Raw genomic sequence first — 16,749 nt, 5'->3', positions numbered from 1 at the left:
GGCAGTGAGAATCTGGAATTGCTTGCCTGAGGAGGTGGTGATGGCGAACTCAGTCGAGGGGTTCAAGAGAGGCCTGGATGTCTTCCTGGAGCAGAACAATATTGTATCATACAATTATTAGGTTCTGTAGAAGGACGTAGATCTGGGGATTTATTATGATGGAATATAGGCTGGATGGACAAATGTCTTTTTTTGGCCTTACTAACTATGTTACTATGTAATTTGTATTTATGAATTATATAAAAAAAAGTATTGGCTTTATTAAAACATGAGACAATGATTTAAAGCACCACTCCAGCGTTTTTTATTGCAGCACTGGAGTGGTGCCACTAATCTAAATTCCCTGCCCCTAGAAGTATACTCACCAGCTGTTCTTGATGCTCCTGTGAGTCTCCGGCAGTTTATGACCTGCAGGATCACTCCAGTGTTTTCTGGATGATCCAGAAGTCACAACTCAATGTAAGTCTATGAGAGCCGGAACGAAGCCAGAACGAGGTTCTCCTAGACCTACATTGAGAGCATGTGACCGCTACCTCTGACTTCCGGTCAGTAAGAAGTTGCGGTCGCATGATGGAGGCGTGGGACCGAAGCAGCTCTGGGAAGAGCTGAAGATGGCAAGGGTCAGGGAACTTAAATTAGTAGCAATACGTCTTTTAACTGACCTGAGATATAAGAGACAATCCAGCAGCTGTCGGCTGACAACTTGCTGTATCAGCCACAATCAGTGTTGTCACCGTCCATATCTGCTTAACTCCTTAGATGCTGCTGTTAATAATGACTATCATATAAATGGTTAAAATAGTGTGGGGGCTCCCTCTTTATCCCCAATGTCAACACTGAGACCATGATTGTGTGGTCCTGATGTTTGCCATGGCAATTCACGAGCAAATAACGGCCTTATCTCTCGACGGATCCGTCACATGGCAGATGGAATGGACGACCATCCGCCACAATCCATCGCTAATGCAAGTCTATGGGAAAATAGCGGATCCGCCCCCAAAAAATGGCGGATCCGCTATTTAAAGAAAACGGCGGATTCAAACTGACGCCAAAAGACTGAAGTGTGAAAGATGCTTAGAGTCTGCCAACTACACTAACCAGTTAAAAAATCAGTGACATTCATCAGGTGGTAAAAAATACACTTTTTCATTCCTATCATGCCACATTGTATTAATTACTGAAAAGCACCTGAAGGGTTAATAAACTACCTGACTGCAGTTTTCAGTATGTCAAGGGGTGCTGTTTTTAAAATGTTATCAGTATTGGGGGTTCCCAATATATGGGACCCCTAAAGGCACTTCATACCAGGATAGGCCCCTAAAAGAAATAATTTTGTAAATTTCCTTGAAAAAATGAAAATATACTTCTACATTTGTAAACCTCCTAAAGTGCTAACAAAATAAAATAACATTTTACAAATGGTGCAGATGTAAAGCAGACTTGTGGAAAATATTATTTATTAATGTTCTGCTATGGTATAACGATCTGAATTAAAGGGATAATCATTCAAAGTTTGAAAATTGCTAATTTTTTTACATTTTTGTCAAATTTCTGATATTTTTTTATAAATAAACACAAAACATATTGACCTAAATTTACCATTATCATAAAGTATAACGTGCCACGAAAAAACAATCTCAAAATCACTTGGATTTGGCGAACCGTTCCAGAGTTATTACCACATAAAGTGACACTGGTCAGATTTTTTTAAATTTGGCTCTGTCACTAAGGGGCTAGTCCTCTAGTGATAATCTCCTGCTGATAAAACAGTGTTATTATCAAAGCTACAGCAAGCAGCCTAATAAATGACATACTGTTGAAATCATCGTCTCTGTCTCTACATTATGCTGCTTTCAGATTAGGTGGTAAAAATCTGGTGGCAGATTCCCTTTGAGGCTCACAGTATGGGTGCTGTGCCCTAGTCTGGATAATTTGGTGATGAGAAGAAAGCAGTCACAGAGCCGAAATCCCCACACGCTCCCTGAGCTAAGCCTAACAGCAGGACCATCATTACTGACTACAGCAAAATGCTCCCATGTAAAGTGTGATTCTCTCACCAGCCCTGATCTGCTTCTCTAGATGTGTGATTGACGGCAGTAAGTAACTTATTTCGGCAGTGTTAGGAATGTCCATATTGTTGAACCTTTAAAAGCTGCAATAAAAGCACATAATAAAAAGTAATCAATACCAATTAAAAATCAGTATGTAAATGGACTTGGTATTAGGCTGCCGTCACACCTGCAGTATGTGGTCAGTATTTTCCATCAGTATTTGTAAGCCAAAACCAGGGGTGGGTGATAAATGCAGAAGTGGTGCATATGTTTCTGTTATACTTTTCCTCTGATTGTTCCACTCCTGGTTTTGGCTTACAAATACTGATGTAAAATACTGACCAAATACTGCTAGTGTGACGGCAGCCTTAAGGTACTGTCACACTAGACGATATCGCTAGCGATCCGTGACGTTGCAGCGTCCTCGCTAGCGATATCGTCCAGTGTGACAGGCAGCAGCGATCAGGCCCCTGCTGGGAGATCGCTGGTCGGGGAAGAAAGTCCAGAACTTTATTTCGTCGCTGGACTCCCCGTAGACATCGCTGAATCGGCGTGTGTGACACCGATTCAGCGATGTCTTTGCTGGTAACCAGGGTAAACATCGGGTAACTAAGCGCAGGGCCGCGCTTAGTAACCCGATGTTTACCCTGGTTACCATCCTAAAAGTAAAAAAACAAACAGTACATACTTACCTACAGCCGTCTGTCCTCCAGCGCTGTGCTCTGCTCTCATCCTGCTCTGGCTGTGAGCGTCGGTCAGCCGGAAAGCAGAGCGGTGACGTCACCGCTCTGGTTTCTGGCTGCCCGGCGCTCACAGCCAGACCAGAGAAGCAGAGCGCCGAGGACAGACAGCGGTAGGTAAGTATGTAGCGTTTGTTTTTTTACTTTTTAGGATGGTAACCAGGGTAAACATCGGGTTACTAAGCGCGGCCCTGCGCTTAGTTACCCGATGTTTACCCTGGTTACCGGGGACCTCGGGATCGTTGGTCGCTGGAGAGCTGTCTGTGTGACAGCTCTCCAGCGACCAAACAGCGACGCTGCATCCATCCGGATCGTTGTCGGTATCGCTGCAGCGTCGCTATGTGTGACGGTACCTTTAGTGACTATGGGGCAGACATGTTTCATTTTTCTGCACTTCCTGTTTGCAATTCCATTACAGAACAGTAGAGTAAGCATGTCCGCAGCCTGTAATCCCTCTGTACACAACAGTGAACTGCATTCAGCTATATAGCAAAGCTAAAAAATGATATTGTGTAACAAAAAGACATTTTTGCTGTGTCAGTTACTGCACCAAGATTTAACCCCTGCACGACCAGCTGACTTCTCGTTTTGCCTTTTTGTTTTTTTCCTTTCTCCCCTTTTTCACTGTTGCCACATACATATTAGCTTTTGGTTTTTTTTGCGGGACAAGTTATACTTTTGAAAAAAAAAAAATGAACTGTATTTTACTGACTACCTGCGGAAAAGTGAGGTGAAATTGTAGAACACAATTCCACCACTATTGTTTGGGTTTTGTTCTTACAGTGTTCATTGTATAATAAAAATGATTTGGTAATATTAATCTACAGATCAGTATGATTACAGTGAAAAGTTTTATAAGATATATATATATATATATATATATATATATATATATATATATATATATACAGTTAGGGCCAGAAATATTTGGACAGTGACACAATTTTCGCGAGTTGGGCTCTGCATGCCACCACATTGGATTTGAAATGAAACCTCTACAACAGAATTCAAGTGCAGATTGTAACGTTTAATTTGAAGGGTTGAACAAAAATATCTGATAGAAAATGTAGGAATTGTACACATTTCTTTACAAACACTCCACATTTTAGGAGGTCAAAAGTAATTGGACAAATAAACATAACCCAAACAAAATATTTTTATTTTCAATATTTTGTTGCAAATCCTTTGGAGGCAATCACTGCCTTAAGTCTGGAACCCATGGACATCACCAAACGCTGGGTTTCCTCCTTCTTAATGCTTTGCCAGGCCTTTACAGCCGCAGCCTTCAGGTCTTGCTTGTTTGTGGGTCTTTGCGTCTTAAGTCTGGATTTGAGCAAGTGAAATGCATGCTCAATTGGGTTTAGATCTGGAGATTGACTTGGCCATTGCAGAATGTTCCACTTTTTGGCACTCATGAACTCCTGGGTAGCTTTGGCTGTATGCTTGGGGTCATTGTCCATCTGTACTATGAAGCACCGTCCAATCAACTTTGCAGCATTTGGCTGAATCTGGGCTGAAAGTATATCCCGGTACACTTCAGAATTCATCCGGCTACTCTTGTCTGCTCTTATGTCATCAATAAACACAAGTGACCCAGTGCCATTGAAAGCCATGCATGCCCATGCCATCACGTTGCCTCCACCATGTTTTACAGAGGATGTGGTGTGCCTTGGATCATGTGCCGTTCCCTTTCTTCTCCAAACTTTTTTCTTCCCATCATTCTGGTACAGGTTGATCTTTGTCTCATCTGTCCATAGAATACTTTTCCAGAACTGAGCTGGCTTCTTGAGGTGTTTTTCTGCAAATTTAACTCTGGCCTGTCTATTTTTGGTATTGATGAATGGTTTGCATCTAGATGTGAACCCTTTGTATTTACTGTCATGGAGTCTTCTCTTTACTGTTGACTTAGAGACAGATACACCTACTTCACTGAGAGTGTTCTGGACTTCAGTTGATGTTGTGAACGGGTTCTTCTTCACCAAATTAAGTATGCGGCGATCATCCACCACTGTTGTCATCCGTGGACGCCCAGGCCTTTTTGAGTTCCCAAGCTCACCAGTCAATTCCTTTTTTCTCAGAATGTACCTAACTGTTGATTTTGCTACTCCAAGCATGTCTGCTATCTCTCTGATGGATTTTTTCTATTTTTTCAGCCTCAGGATGTTCTGCTTCACCTCAATTGAGAGTTCCTTTGACCGCATGTTGTCTGCTCACAGCAACAGCTTCCAAATGCAAAACCACACACCTGGAATCCACCCCTGACCTTTTAACTACTTCATTGATTACAGGTTAACGAGGGAGACGCCTTCAGAGTTAATTGCAGCCCTTAGAGTCCATTGTCCAATTACTTTTGGTCCCTTGAAAAAGAGGATGCTATGCATTACAGAGCTATGATTCCTAAACCCTTTCTCCGATTTGGATGTGGAAACTATCATATTGCAGCTGGGAGTGTGCACTTTCAGCCCATATTATATATATAATTGTATTTCTGAACATGTTTTTGTAAACAGCTAAAATAACAAAACTTGTGTCACTGTCCAAATATTTCTGGCCCTAACTGTATATATATATATATATATATATATATATATATATATATATATATATATATATATATATATATATATATATATATATATATATATATATATATAGACATATACACACGGGGGGGGGGAGTATTTGATACACTGCAGATTTTGCAAGTATTCCCACCCACAAGGAATGCAGAGGCCTGTAATTTTTAATATAGATAAACTTCACCAGTGATTCCAGACAGAATCTTGGAAAAAAAATCCAGATAATTATTGTATGAATGATTTTTATATAATTAATTTGCATTTTATTCCATGAAAGAAGTATTTGATACATTAGAAAAACAGAAGTTAATATTTGATACAAAAATCTTTGTTTGCAATTACAGAGGTCAGTCGGTTCCTGTAGTTCTTGGCCAAGTTTGCCCACACTGCAGCAGGGATTTTGGCCCACTCCTCCATACAGATCTTCTCCAGATCTTTCTGCTGTTACAGGCACATGGCAGCTGTGTAGCACAGCCAGCATCTGCCCAGTACAGAATGGGCTCAGATCCTAATCAAATCCACACACGTCAACCCTGACTGTGACATGCATTAATATTGGCAGGGCTAAAGGGTTAAGAAGGCTGCAGTTCTGTTAAAGTAAAAAAGATAAGTGCAGGTATATATGGATTGTGCAGATTTCTGTTTTACCTTTTTAGAGTACCAAAAAAGTAAAGAATTTTGGTTTGTCTTAGGCACAACAGCCTATCCCTAACTTTATCATATTTGAGTCAAAGGAATATGAGACGTAGCATATAATCTAAGATTATTATTGTTACTAGTGATGAGCTAATATACTCGTTACTCAAGATTTCCCGAGCACGCTCGGGTATCCTCAGAGTATTTTTTAGTGCTCGGAGATTTAGTTTTCACCGCCTCAGCTGGATGATTTACATTTGTTAGCCAGCATAAGTACATGTGGGGGTTGCCTGGTTGCTAGGGATTTCCCCCCCCCCCCATGTACTTATGCTGGCTAACAGATGTAAATCATGCAGCTGCGGCAAGAAAACCTAAATCTCCGAGCACTAAAAAATACTCGCAGGACCACCGAGCATGCTCAGGAAATCTCGAGTAACAAGTATATTTGCTCATCACTAATTGTTACAAAATGGATTAAAAACTGAAAAATGGATAAAATTGCCATTAGTTTTCTTCAAAATAAAAGAAATGGAAAAAAAAGACAACAGAAGTGAAAATGTAAACTGGATTTTTTTCTGTTTGCAAACGCTCGCTGTTTGCTACACAACAACATTTTATATTTTAAAAGATGCAATAATAACATTTTACCCATTGCCAAAATTTGGATCAATACGATGCAAGTAAAAGAGAAAAAACCATGAAACAAAGATTAGTTTGTTTCATAAACTCCATATACAGACATTATAATGATATCATTCAGAATTTTGTTTTTAACCAAAAGTTGACTGAAATATTATTTCATATAGTGATCTATTATCTATGCGCCTGACAATTGCTTCAGTAATTGCTGACTGGGGATAAATACGCATATAATGTATCAATAAAGAAATTGGAACACCAAGATGGAAAAGTGGTGGCATTATGAATATCACAGAATCGATAAACATGTCAATGATATGTAAATGATAAAAAGATGAAAACAGAATTTTCATCTCGATTTAACCCCTTAGTGACCGAGCCAAATTTTTGAAATCTGACCAGTGTCACTTTATGTGGTAATAACTCTGCAACGCTTCAACAAATCCCAGTGATTTTGAGATTGTTTTTTCGTGACACATTATACTTTATGATAATGGTAAATTTAGTTCAACATTTTTTGTGTTTATTTATAAAAAATATAAAAAATTTGAGAAAAATGTTAAAAAATTAGCAATTTTCTAAATTTGAATGATTATCCCTTTAATCCAGATAGTCATACAACAGCAAACCATTAATAAATAACATTTCCCACATGTCTGCTTTACATCAGCACCATTTGTAAAATGTTATTTTATTTTGTTAGCATTTTAGGAGGTTTAAAAATGTAGCAGCAATTTTTCATTTTTTCAAAGAAATTTACCACATTTATTTTTTTAGGGACTTATCCATGTTTGAAGTGACTTTAGGGGTCCCATATATTGGGAAACCCCCAAACGTGATACCATTTTAAAAACAGCACCCCTAAACATATTGAAAACTGCTGTCAGGTAGTTTATTAACCCTTCAGGTGCTTTACAGGAATTAATGCAAAGTGGCATGACAGAAATGAAAATGTGTATTTTTACCACCTAAATGTTGCCAACTTCTAAACAGATTACTACAGCCGTCAGACTCTAAGGCCGCTATTTGGTCATGAATTGCCATCGCAAACATCAGGACAACAAAATCATGATCTGAGGGCACCAATTGGGATAAAGAAGAAGCCCCCACACTCTGTTAACCATTTATAATGATGTAGTCACTATTGACAGCAGCATCTAAGGGGTTAAACAGATTTAGAAGGTGCAAATACTGATCGTGGCTGATACAGCAAGTTGTCAGCTATAGTGCACAACCAACAAATGCTGGATTGTCATCTGTATGGGGAGGCTATTCTCTTATATCTCAGGTCAGTTAAAAGACGTATTGGCGGTCATTAAGGGGTTAAATCAGTAACAAGCTAGAAATACACACACTTACACACCTTGGTGTACTATCAATGAGGTTATTAATGGCTGTCTGAGGCATGTTCTGCCATGCTGAATGCAGTTGGGCAAATCATCAAGATCCGCTGCTGGCAGCTCTCTTTATAATTGCCAAACAATGATATGCCAAATGTGGTCGATGGGAGACAAGTCCGGAGACACTGCAGCACGTTTTGGCCACGCAGGCTGTTCACAGTAGCATGAGCAACATACGGTTTAGCGTTCATACTGAAAAATGGCAACACCTGTTGCTTCCTTGAGTTGTATAACCTTACAGCTTGTCCTTTTTGGTATTGGAATTTCAACTTTGAGAAATGTATATAACAATTTCCACTTTCATATCTGCTTTTTATTAATTGTTATGGGAAAAAAAATATAAACTAAGAGTTCACAAAAGTCTCCAAATATCCCACACAACAATCATTTGCGTTGAGAGATGCTGCACTTGTAAAATGTAAGTTTCCTTATGATGGTACAACAAAAGTGCAGACACCCAATCATCACATCCATATGTGTTTAGTTCACATCTCACGCTAAAGTTACCCATATACACCTAAGGAAAAAGTCGTCTGAGAGCGATATCTCCCAACATCAACACACTCAGCCGGGTGTGCATGTATTCTGTATTTATGGAGTAGAGTTGGCCAATAGTAGACATCTGTAGTGGCGGTTTATCTCCTGTTAGGACAAATTAATCATATGATGGACAAGTTTGGGTGGCTTCTACCTAATATGTATGTAGGCTTTAAGGCCATGGTCAACAATAAGGACTTGGTTTTATGTTTGCCCTTATAAGAGGTTAGTCATTGAAACTGTATAATAGGATCTAGCTCCACGTTGATATTTTACTCAATACTAATGCTGTTTGTTGGGGTTGGAGACCAAGTTATCTTTACAAAAAGTAAAATTTCCCCGTGCCATATTGTTATTTTTTTTGCACCTGACATTGTTGAAGGTTTGCCTTCCAATAATGATGTATAGATAGGGTTCAGTACAATGATGTAGTATGTTATAGCATTAAGTCGTAAACGATGAAGCTAGGTTTTACATATAGAAGTCATGGGGCTAAAGTGCGCTGTGTGGCCTAACACAACATGCATGGTTTTTTGTGCTTCACCTATACTAGCTCTGGCAATTCACATGTGGCTTTGCTGCATGGAATAACCCAGCATTATTCCACTTCTACCATACTTTATAGTTTGAGCCACACATGCAGCCAGGAAGTGTTTTCTTGGCATCCACAAAACCCAGAATCTCCTGTCAAGCTGACACATTATAAATCATCGTGCTAGAGAATATATTTCCACTGCTTCAGAGTCTAGTGATGATGTGCTTGACACCATTCCAGTAGAAGCTTGGCATTGTGTAGAATTTATGTGCAGCTGATTGGGCTTTTATAGCCAATCTACATAAATCAAGGTAAATAGCTGCTCACAAGTGACCAGGTCAAATGGTAGGAAATGGTGGAAAGACATTCTATGATCGTGCTATGCTCAAAGTCAATGAGCATTCAGTATGAGCGTTTCTACTCGAAACGTTGTCTATTCATAGTTGTATTTCATTACACTGTAAAAATAGGTGTAACTTATATCGCAGTTCTTTAGGGGGACGTATGACCAGGAGTATGCTTTGCCATGTTAGTGCACAGCAGCATAGGATACAAGTGAACTACAAGATTGACAGGCGTCAATCTTAGATTTCAGATAACAACATTGCTCGTCTACATCTGAAGGAACATCAGTGTGCAGATCTGGAATACATTGTACATCTGTGACATATATAGTCATGATTACAATAGCTCTAAGGCTACGGTCACACATGCGTACGGGCACTTTCCAGACGGCTTCGTACTTTCTCCCTGAAGCTCCGCCCACTTCTGCACGTCTTCCGTTTAGGTCTGCCTACTTCTGCACAAGTCCTGCATACCTATCTTTAACATTGGGTATGCAGGACATGCGGATGTATGTGGATGTGTCGTTTTGACGCGCCTGCCGACCGCACAGGAGCACAACTTGTTAGGCGGACCTAAACGTAAGAAGTGCGGAAGTGAGTGGAGCTTCAAGGAGGAAGTATGCAGCCGCCCGCAAAGCCCCCCCGTACGCAAGTGTGAACGTAGCCTAAGAAACCACTAACTATCATAAAAGCATTTCTGGGGGAAAGACAGAAAAAAAAATGTTTATAGATTTACTAATATATACAGTGCCATGTAAAGTTTTGGCACCCCTGGTTAAAATTACTGTTACTTTCAAAAGAGGGTGCTACTATGTATTAACCATGCAGGGTGCCCAAATGTTTGGTTTGGCCCATTTTTCTTTTTGTAATTTTTAAAATGTAAAAATGTACAATATACTTTTTATTTGCCTAAAACACAAAGGAAATGTGTCATCTTTAACTTTAAGCCTTTTAGAGATATTTTCATCATTTTGACCAGAGGTGCCCAAACTTTTATATTTTTAGGCCAGATTTTGCATTTGCATTCACCAACTTTATTAAAGTGTCACATGATCTCTGATAAATTTATAAGACTGTACCTAGAACTCCAACCTTTTTTAGCTGCTTCAACCAAAACTGGAGTGATTTTACGATATTTTGTACAACAATTTTTATTTGTTTTTTTAAATTGCATAGCACACATACATAGCTGAAACTATACATCTGCCAGAGACTTACCTCTTTTAACAAATTCTAACTAAAAGTGAAAGACTTGGTGCAAAATGCTTTTTAAAAAAGGCAATCGACTTTTATAAATGTGTCTAAAAACTAGAAAAAGCAAACAAAATGTGCCAAAATTGTGATGCAAAAAAATAAAATAAAAAAACATAAAAAATCCGAGCACCAGAAAAAAAAGCAAATCTATGTCAGCTACTGTATGACATGGAGTAGATTTGTATTATAATTTATACATTATTGTAAAATTATAGGTCATGCCCCCTACATTATGCCCCAATTGGTGACAGTAACATAAAGACGAAAAAAGGAACACATTTCTTTGCATACAAGCGGGTGCCAAAATATGTATTTTTTCCACCAGAATTCTGGCTAAAGTCCTATAGATACATTTTCCTTAGAGTATCAGAAGTCTAGCCAAGTAGAATGGATGACTTATTAATTGATCAAATGTATCCAATATCATTTTTTGTAACACAACATTCTCACATCAGAAATAGAGAAGTCCATTCTAAAGTTTTCTGCCAGGTAAAACTGATCAGAAGCTATGATTCAGGCTAGGTACATCAGAAGACATCTTGGGAGCTAAATTCTAACAGCCAAAAAGGAGCAGAAGCTGGCCACACATGTAAGAATTCAATCAGGAATGATACTGTTCAAGTCACAGATGTTTTTATTAAACGTTTGGCTAAATAACAAGGATCAGACACCAATGATCTTATTGTAATAGAAAGATATAAATACATAAACATAAATACCCCCAATACCACACATGCTCCGAACTAGGAAATCATCTGCGAAACAATTCTTCCCCCACCAAAATTACTGTCTTACTGGATGCAAATTGCCTTTTCAGAGAAAAAGAGGACTTAACTCTATAGCGCCACCTGTTGGAAGTAGCGATCCTACAAGTCACAATCAACCCTTTAACGAGTCTTGCAATATGACTTAGGATAAAAGCCAAATCCATATCTCAATTCGTAGAAACGGTGTTTCAAACTGTTGGCCCTCGTCAGTGCGAAGCATGAGAACTAATTTGGCTAGATGAGAGGCTCTGGACTGGGGTCTAAGAGGTATCGTTTCTCCTTAAGGTACCTTCACACATAACGATATTGTTAACGATATCGTTGCTTTTTGTGACGTAGCAACGATATCGTTAATGAAATCGTTATGTGTGACAGCGACCAACGATCAGGCCCCTGCTGGGAGATCGTTGGTCGCTGAATGAAGTCCAGAACTTTATTTCGTCGCTGGACTCCTCCTGACATCGCTGGATCGGCGTGTCTTCACTGGTAACCAGGGTAAACATCGGGTAACTAAGCGCAGGGCCGTGCTTAGTAACCCGATGTTTACCCTGGTTACCATCCTAAAAGTAAAAAAAAACAAACAGTACATACTTACCTAACGCTGTCTGTCCCCGGCGCTCTGCTCTGCTCTCCTCCTGTACTGGCTGTGAGCCGGAAAGCAGAGCGGTGACGTCACCGCTCTGCTTTCCGGCTCACAGCCAGTACAGGAGGAGTGCAGAGAAGCAGAGCGCAGCGCTGGAGGACAGACGGCTGTAGGTAAGTATCTAGTGTTTGTTTTTTTTTACTTTTAGCATGGTAACCAGGGTAAACATCGGGTTACTAAGCGCGGCCCTGCGCTTAGTTACCCGATGTTTACCCTGGTTACCGGCATCGTTGGTCGCTGGAGAGCTGTCTGTGTGACAGCTCTCCAGCGACCAAACAGCGACGCTGCAGCGATCCGGATCGTTGTCGGTATCGCTGCAGCGTCGCTTAATGTGAAGGGGCCTTTATGGAGAGTGACATACCATCTCTGGCTTGTCAAGGTAAGGAGGCTTATACGCCATGCAATGCTCCTCTGGGAAATATAATATGCAAATTGCCTCTTCTGAGAAAAAAGAGAACTTAAACTCTATAGCGCCACCTGTTGGAAGAAGCGATCCTACAAGTCACAATCAACCCTCTAACGAGTCGTGCAATATGACTTAGGATAAAAGCCAAATCAGTATCTCAATTCACAGACACGGTGTTTCGGGGTGTTGGCCCTCGTCAGTGCGAAGCGTGAGAACTAATTTGGCTAGGTGAGACTCTGGACTGGGGTCTAAGGAATATCGTTTCTCCAGCCCTGGGGTCCTGGGATCTAAAACCAACCAAGCACAACATCTGTAAGAAGCTCCTATGTTTTCACAATGTTTGTGCAGGACTTCTGCTAGGTTTTCCTCCCACAGTCCAAATACTTAATCATTGAAAACATATTTCTATGAAATTAACTCCAGTATATGTGATTGGGACCGATGGGAGAAATTGCACTCTCTGTACAGCTCTGGGGTATATGTGGGGGTTTTGGATGCCTATTACAACGTTGGTGGTCATGCTGTGAACTGATATAACCTCGCTCATTCCCCTACATGTATTTTCTTTACATGTAGGCGGCTTTAAGTGTGATCAAGCATGACCTGGGGCTGGAATGATTTGCTCTGCAGCAGACAAATACTGTTTCATATCTATATGTATATATCATTAGTCACATCCAGCAGCCATTGTGCCCCCCACTCCCCCAGAACTGAGAATTCAAGTGATCTAGAAATGTAGCAGCAGTATAATCCTTCCAAGACCCTTCTCACCCCCTACAGGGGCATGTGTCCAGCATTACAGGAATGTATGACAGGCAGGAGGGAGAGGAGAACTGTGCCTTTGCTACTGCCTTAACCCATTCAGCTGCATTGTTACTTGATTACCCAACAAGGTCCTTTTAATTTAACTCCTTCACTTCCACCACTGACATACACACAAGCAAGTCAAACTGCCCAAGTCCATGTAGCTCCTTGGAGACAACATCATGTTCCAAAAAAATAAAAAAAAACAACACAACATATGTCCTTTCCATTTGCCATGTCGTGGTACCCATAGGTTTCACAATGAGAGCAGGTAACCCAAGAGTTAATACGTTTTGCCCCCTGTTTACAACACACATCACTTTACAGTAGTCACAATGGCCAAGACTTGCTCAGAACTGAGTGGGAAAAGTTTTGTAAACATGGAAGTGACAGATCTGAGAAGTGACTGTTATGTATGCAGCAAGATCTGCTCCTACCTGGCAGAGGTCGTATGTGGTGGTGGTAATGATCAGTGGTGGTCGGGCTGGTTACCCTCCTCCTGGCCACTACTGGCGGACTGTGGGGCTGCCTGGCTCCCTCTGGGGGGTTGTGATCAGTCCTGTCCATGCCTGGCACTCGCAGGGCAGCTGAGATGAGGTGAGGAGGAGGTGCTGGGGGGGTCGGCAGCTGGTGGTAGAGGTGTACCCCAGGCATGCCATGCAGCTGCTGCTGCTGATGGTTCATGATGAATCCAGACCTAGATCTGGATCTAGTCCTTGGGGGCTCCAGGAAAGCTGGGAGTAGGAAGGAAGGAGCACCAGGAGGTAGAGGAGACGAGGGAGGTGAGGAAGCAGAGTACACAGCCTGGAAGAAGGAGGAAGGGGAAGAGAAGGACGGGGTGACCTGCACAAGAAGTGGGTGCTGGGGGGAGGCGGCCAGCAATCTGCTGGTGGCTGCTGCAGCCTCGGCCCCTGCTTCAGCCTGGCCGGGATTGAGGCAAATGGGGAAAGGCAACAGCCCACCTCCTCCTCCTCCACCACCCCCGCTGTCACCGCCTCCTGCTGGCGGCTGCTGCTTGGGGTCCCGGAGCCGGTCTGCCGGATGACAGGACGTAAAGCAGCCGGGGTCCTGAGCGGAGGCTTGTCCGGAGGCGATTGGCATCACCCACAATGCCAGCTAGAGGCAGCAGCACCCACAGCAGAGAAGTTCCTGGCGTCCCCCTCCTGGGTGCTCCGGGCTGGGAAGTGTCACTCCATTCCAGGCTGTGCCCAGCGCCGGGTTCCCACAGAGCCAGCAGTGGAGCTGTGCACAACATCCAGCAGAATGCTAGGAGGGAGAGGACTGACACTCCATCCGCACGATCCCCCTCCTCCCCACTCTGTGCCTGGAGAGGGGAAGGAGGAAGGAGCTGAATCCGCCTCTCAGACTCCAGAGCCAGCACTCTCCCTCCCTCTCCCTGCTGAGGATTCCCCCTCTGTCTTCATGATGTCACCAGCATTGGAAACATGGAAGTATCTCCCTCAGCCTGGGCTGCCTGCCTGGAACCTAGGTGCCAGTGCCCATGTCCTCCTCAGTCTGGCTCATTTTCTGCTTGCAACCCATATTTCTGTCCTATAGACTGGACTTAAGAGAGAGAAATTGGACTATTAGGATTGTTTTCACACTTTCCACCTATAAAGAGGCCATTGTGAGCAAAGCTGTCAACATGTCTTATTCTTGTTTAGTAATCAGTGATTCTTGCTTTACAATCTTACAGTATCAATGTAAATATCTTTCTGCCTAAAATTGAATAAAGTATTATCATTATAATATAGTATTCTAGGAATGATACCTATATAGGGCCACGGTCACACGTTCAGTATTTGGTCAGTTTTTTATCTCCGCATCTGTAAGCCAAAACCAGAAGAGGAACAGTCAAGGGGAAAAGTGTGAGGGTATGTGCACACATTGCAGATTTTCTGAGGATCCGCAGCGTTTTTTGCGGTGCATAAACGCCGCAGATCCGCAAGTGATTTACAGTACAATGTAAATCAATGTGAAAAAAAAAAACGCTGTTCTGATGGTGCGGAAAATTCTGTGCGGAAACGCTGCAAATTAAAAGAAGTAGCATGTCACTTCTTTTTTGCAGATCTGCAGCGTTTTTGTACCCATTCCATTATAGAAATCCGCAGGGGTAAAAAACGCAGTAAATCCACATCAAAAACGCACAAAAAAGCACCAAATCCGCACCTGCGTTTTCTGCCAAGAGATGCAGAATCCGCACCAGAAATTCCTAAGCCCAATTCGCAACGTGTGCACATAGCCCCAGGCTATGTGCACACGTTCAGGATTGTTCATGTTTTTTTCACGTTTTTTCTACCGTTTTCCACGGGACAAACGCTAAAAAAAGCTTACATTAAGCATCCCATCATTTTAATGCATTCCGCAATTTTTGTGCACATGCTGAGTTTTTTCCGAGAAAAAAAACACATCGCGATAAAAAAACGCAGCATGCTCTTTAATTTTGCGGATGTTTTGCATTTTTGCCGCTATATTATTGCATTGGGAAGCATACAATGCGCAAAAAACACGAGTGGATTTCCTGCAGAAAAAGTCTGGTTATGTTCAGGAAAATTCTGCAGACATTCCTGAACGTGTGCACATAGCCTAATAGAAACTCGTCACCACTTGAGTATCACCCACTCCTGGTTTTGGCTTACAAATGCTGAGGTAAAATACTGTCCAAATGCTGAGGTAAATACTGACCATATTGAGGTAAAAAACTGTCCAAATGCTGAGGTAAAATACTGACCAAATGCTGAGGTAAAATACTGACCAAATACGGAGGTAAAATACTGACCAAATGCTGAGGTAAAATACTGACCAAATACGGAGGTAAAATACTGATGAAATGCTGAGGTAAAAAAACTGACAAAATACTGAGGTAAAATACTGACCAAATACTGAGGTAAAAAGACTGACCAAATACTGAGGTAAATACTGACCATATATTGAGGTAAAAAAAACTGTCCAAATACTGAGGTAAATACTGACCATATATTGAGGTAAAAAACTTTCCAAATGCTGAGGTAAAATACTGACCAAATACGGAGGTAAAATACTGACCAAATACTGAGGTAAAAAAACTGACAAAATACTGAGGTAAAATACTGACCAAATACTGAGGTGAAATACTGACCAAATACTGCAGGTGTGAACGTGACCTAAGCGTCTATGACTGACCAGATACCATAATGAAACATAAAGCATAATAAATACTGTCTTTTTTTTTACCCATAACAGCCAATCAGACTGCAGCTTTCATTATTTAAACTGTTCTAATAAAATGAAAGCTGTGCTGTGTTTTTCTGTTATGGGCAACAAAGTCCATTTTTGTTTTAGACAATAAATTGGGATGACTTGAATGCTGTATTCCAAAAAAACATTATGCCGGTCAGCCACAATATTAAAACTGCTAACACGAAGTAAATAACA

General features: G+C 41.3%; 1 protein-coding gene across 2 annotated transcripts in view; it reads right to left on the bottom strand.

Annotated features, from left to right (window-relative positions):
• Nucleotides 1-14,661, bottom strand: part of RNF38 (ring finger protein 38) — a 411,040-nt gene extending 396,379 nt beyond the window's left edge. For both annotated transcript variants that reach the window (XM_069767548.1, XM_069767540.1), the window contains exon 1: nt 13,773-14,661. In XM_069767548.1, coding sequence (XP_069623649.1) covers nt 13,773-14,436 — 664 coding nt within the window. In that variant the 5' untranslated portion in view covers nt 14,437-14,661. The remainder of the gene's footprint in view (nt 1-13,772) is intronic.
• Between the last annotated feature and the right edge of the window lie 2,088 nt (nt 14,662-16,749).

The sequence above is a fragment of the Ranitomeya imitator genome, chromosome 1, assembly GCF_032444005.1.
Source record: "Ranitomeya imitator isolate aRanImi1 chromosome 1, aRanImi1.pri, whole genome shotgun sequence".
NCBI lineage: Eukaryota > Metazoa > Chordata > Amphibia > Anura > Dendrobatidae > Ranitomeya > Ranitomeya imitator.
This window is presented reverse-complemented; position numbering and strand designations above follow the sequence as displayed.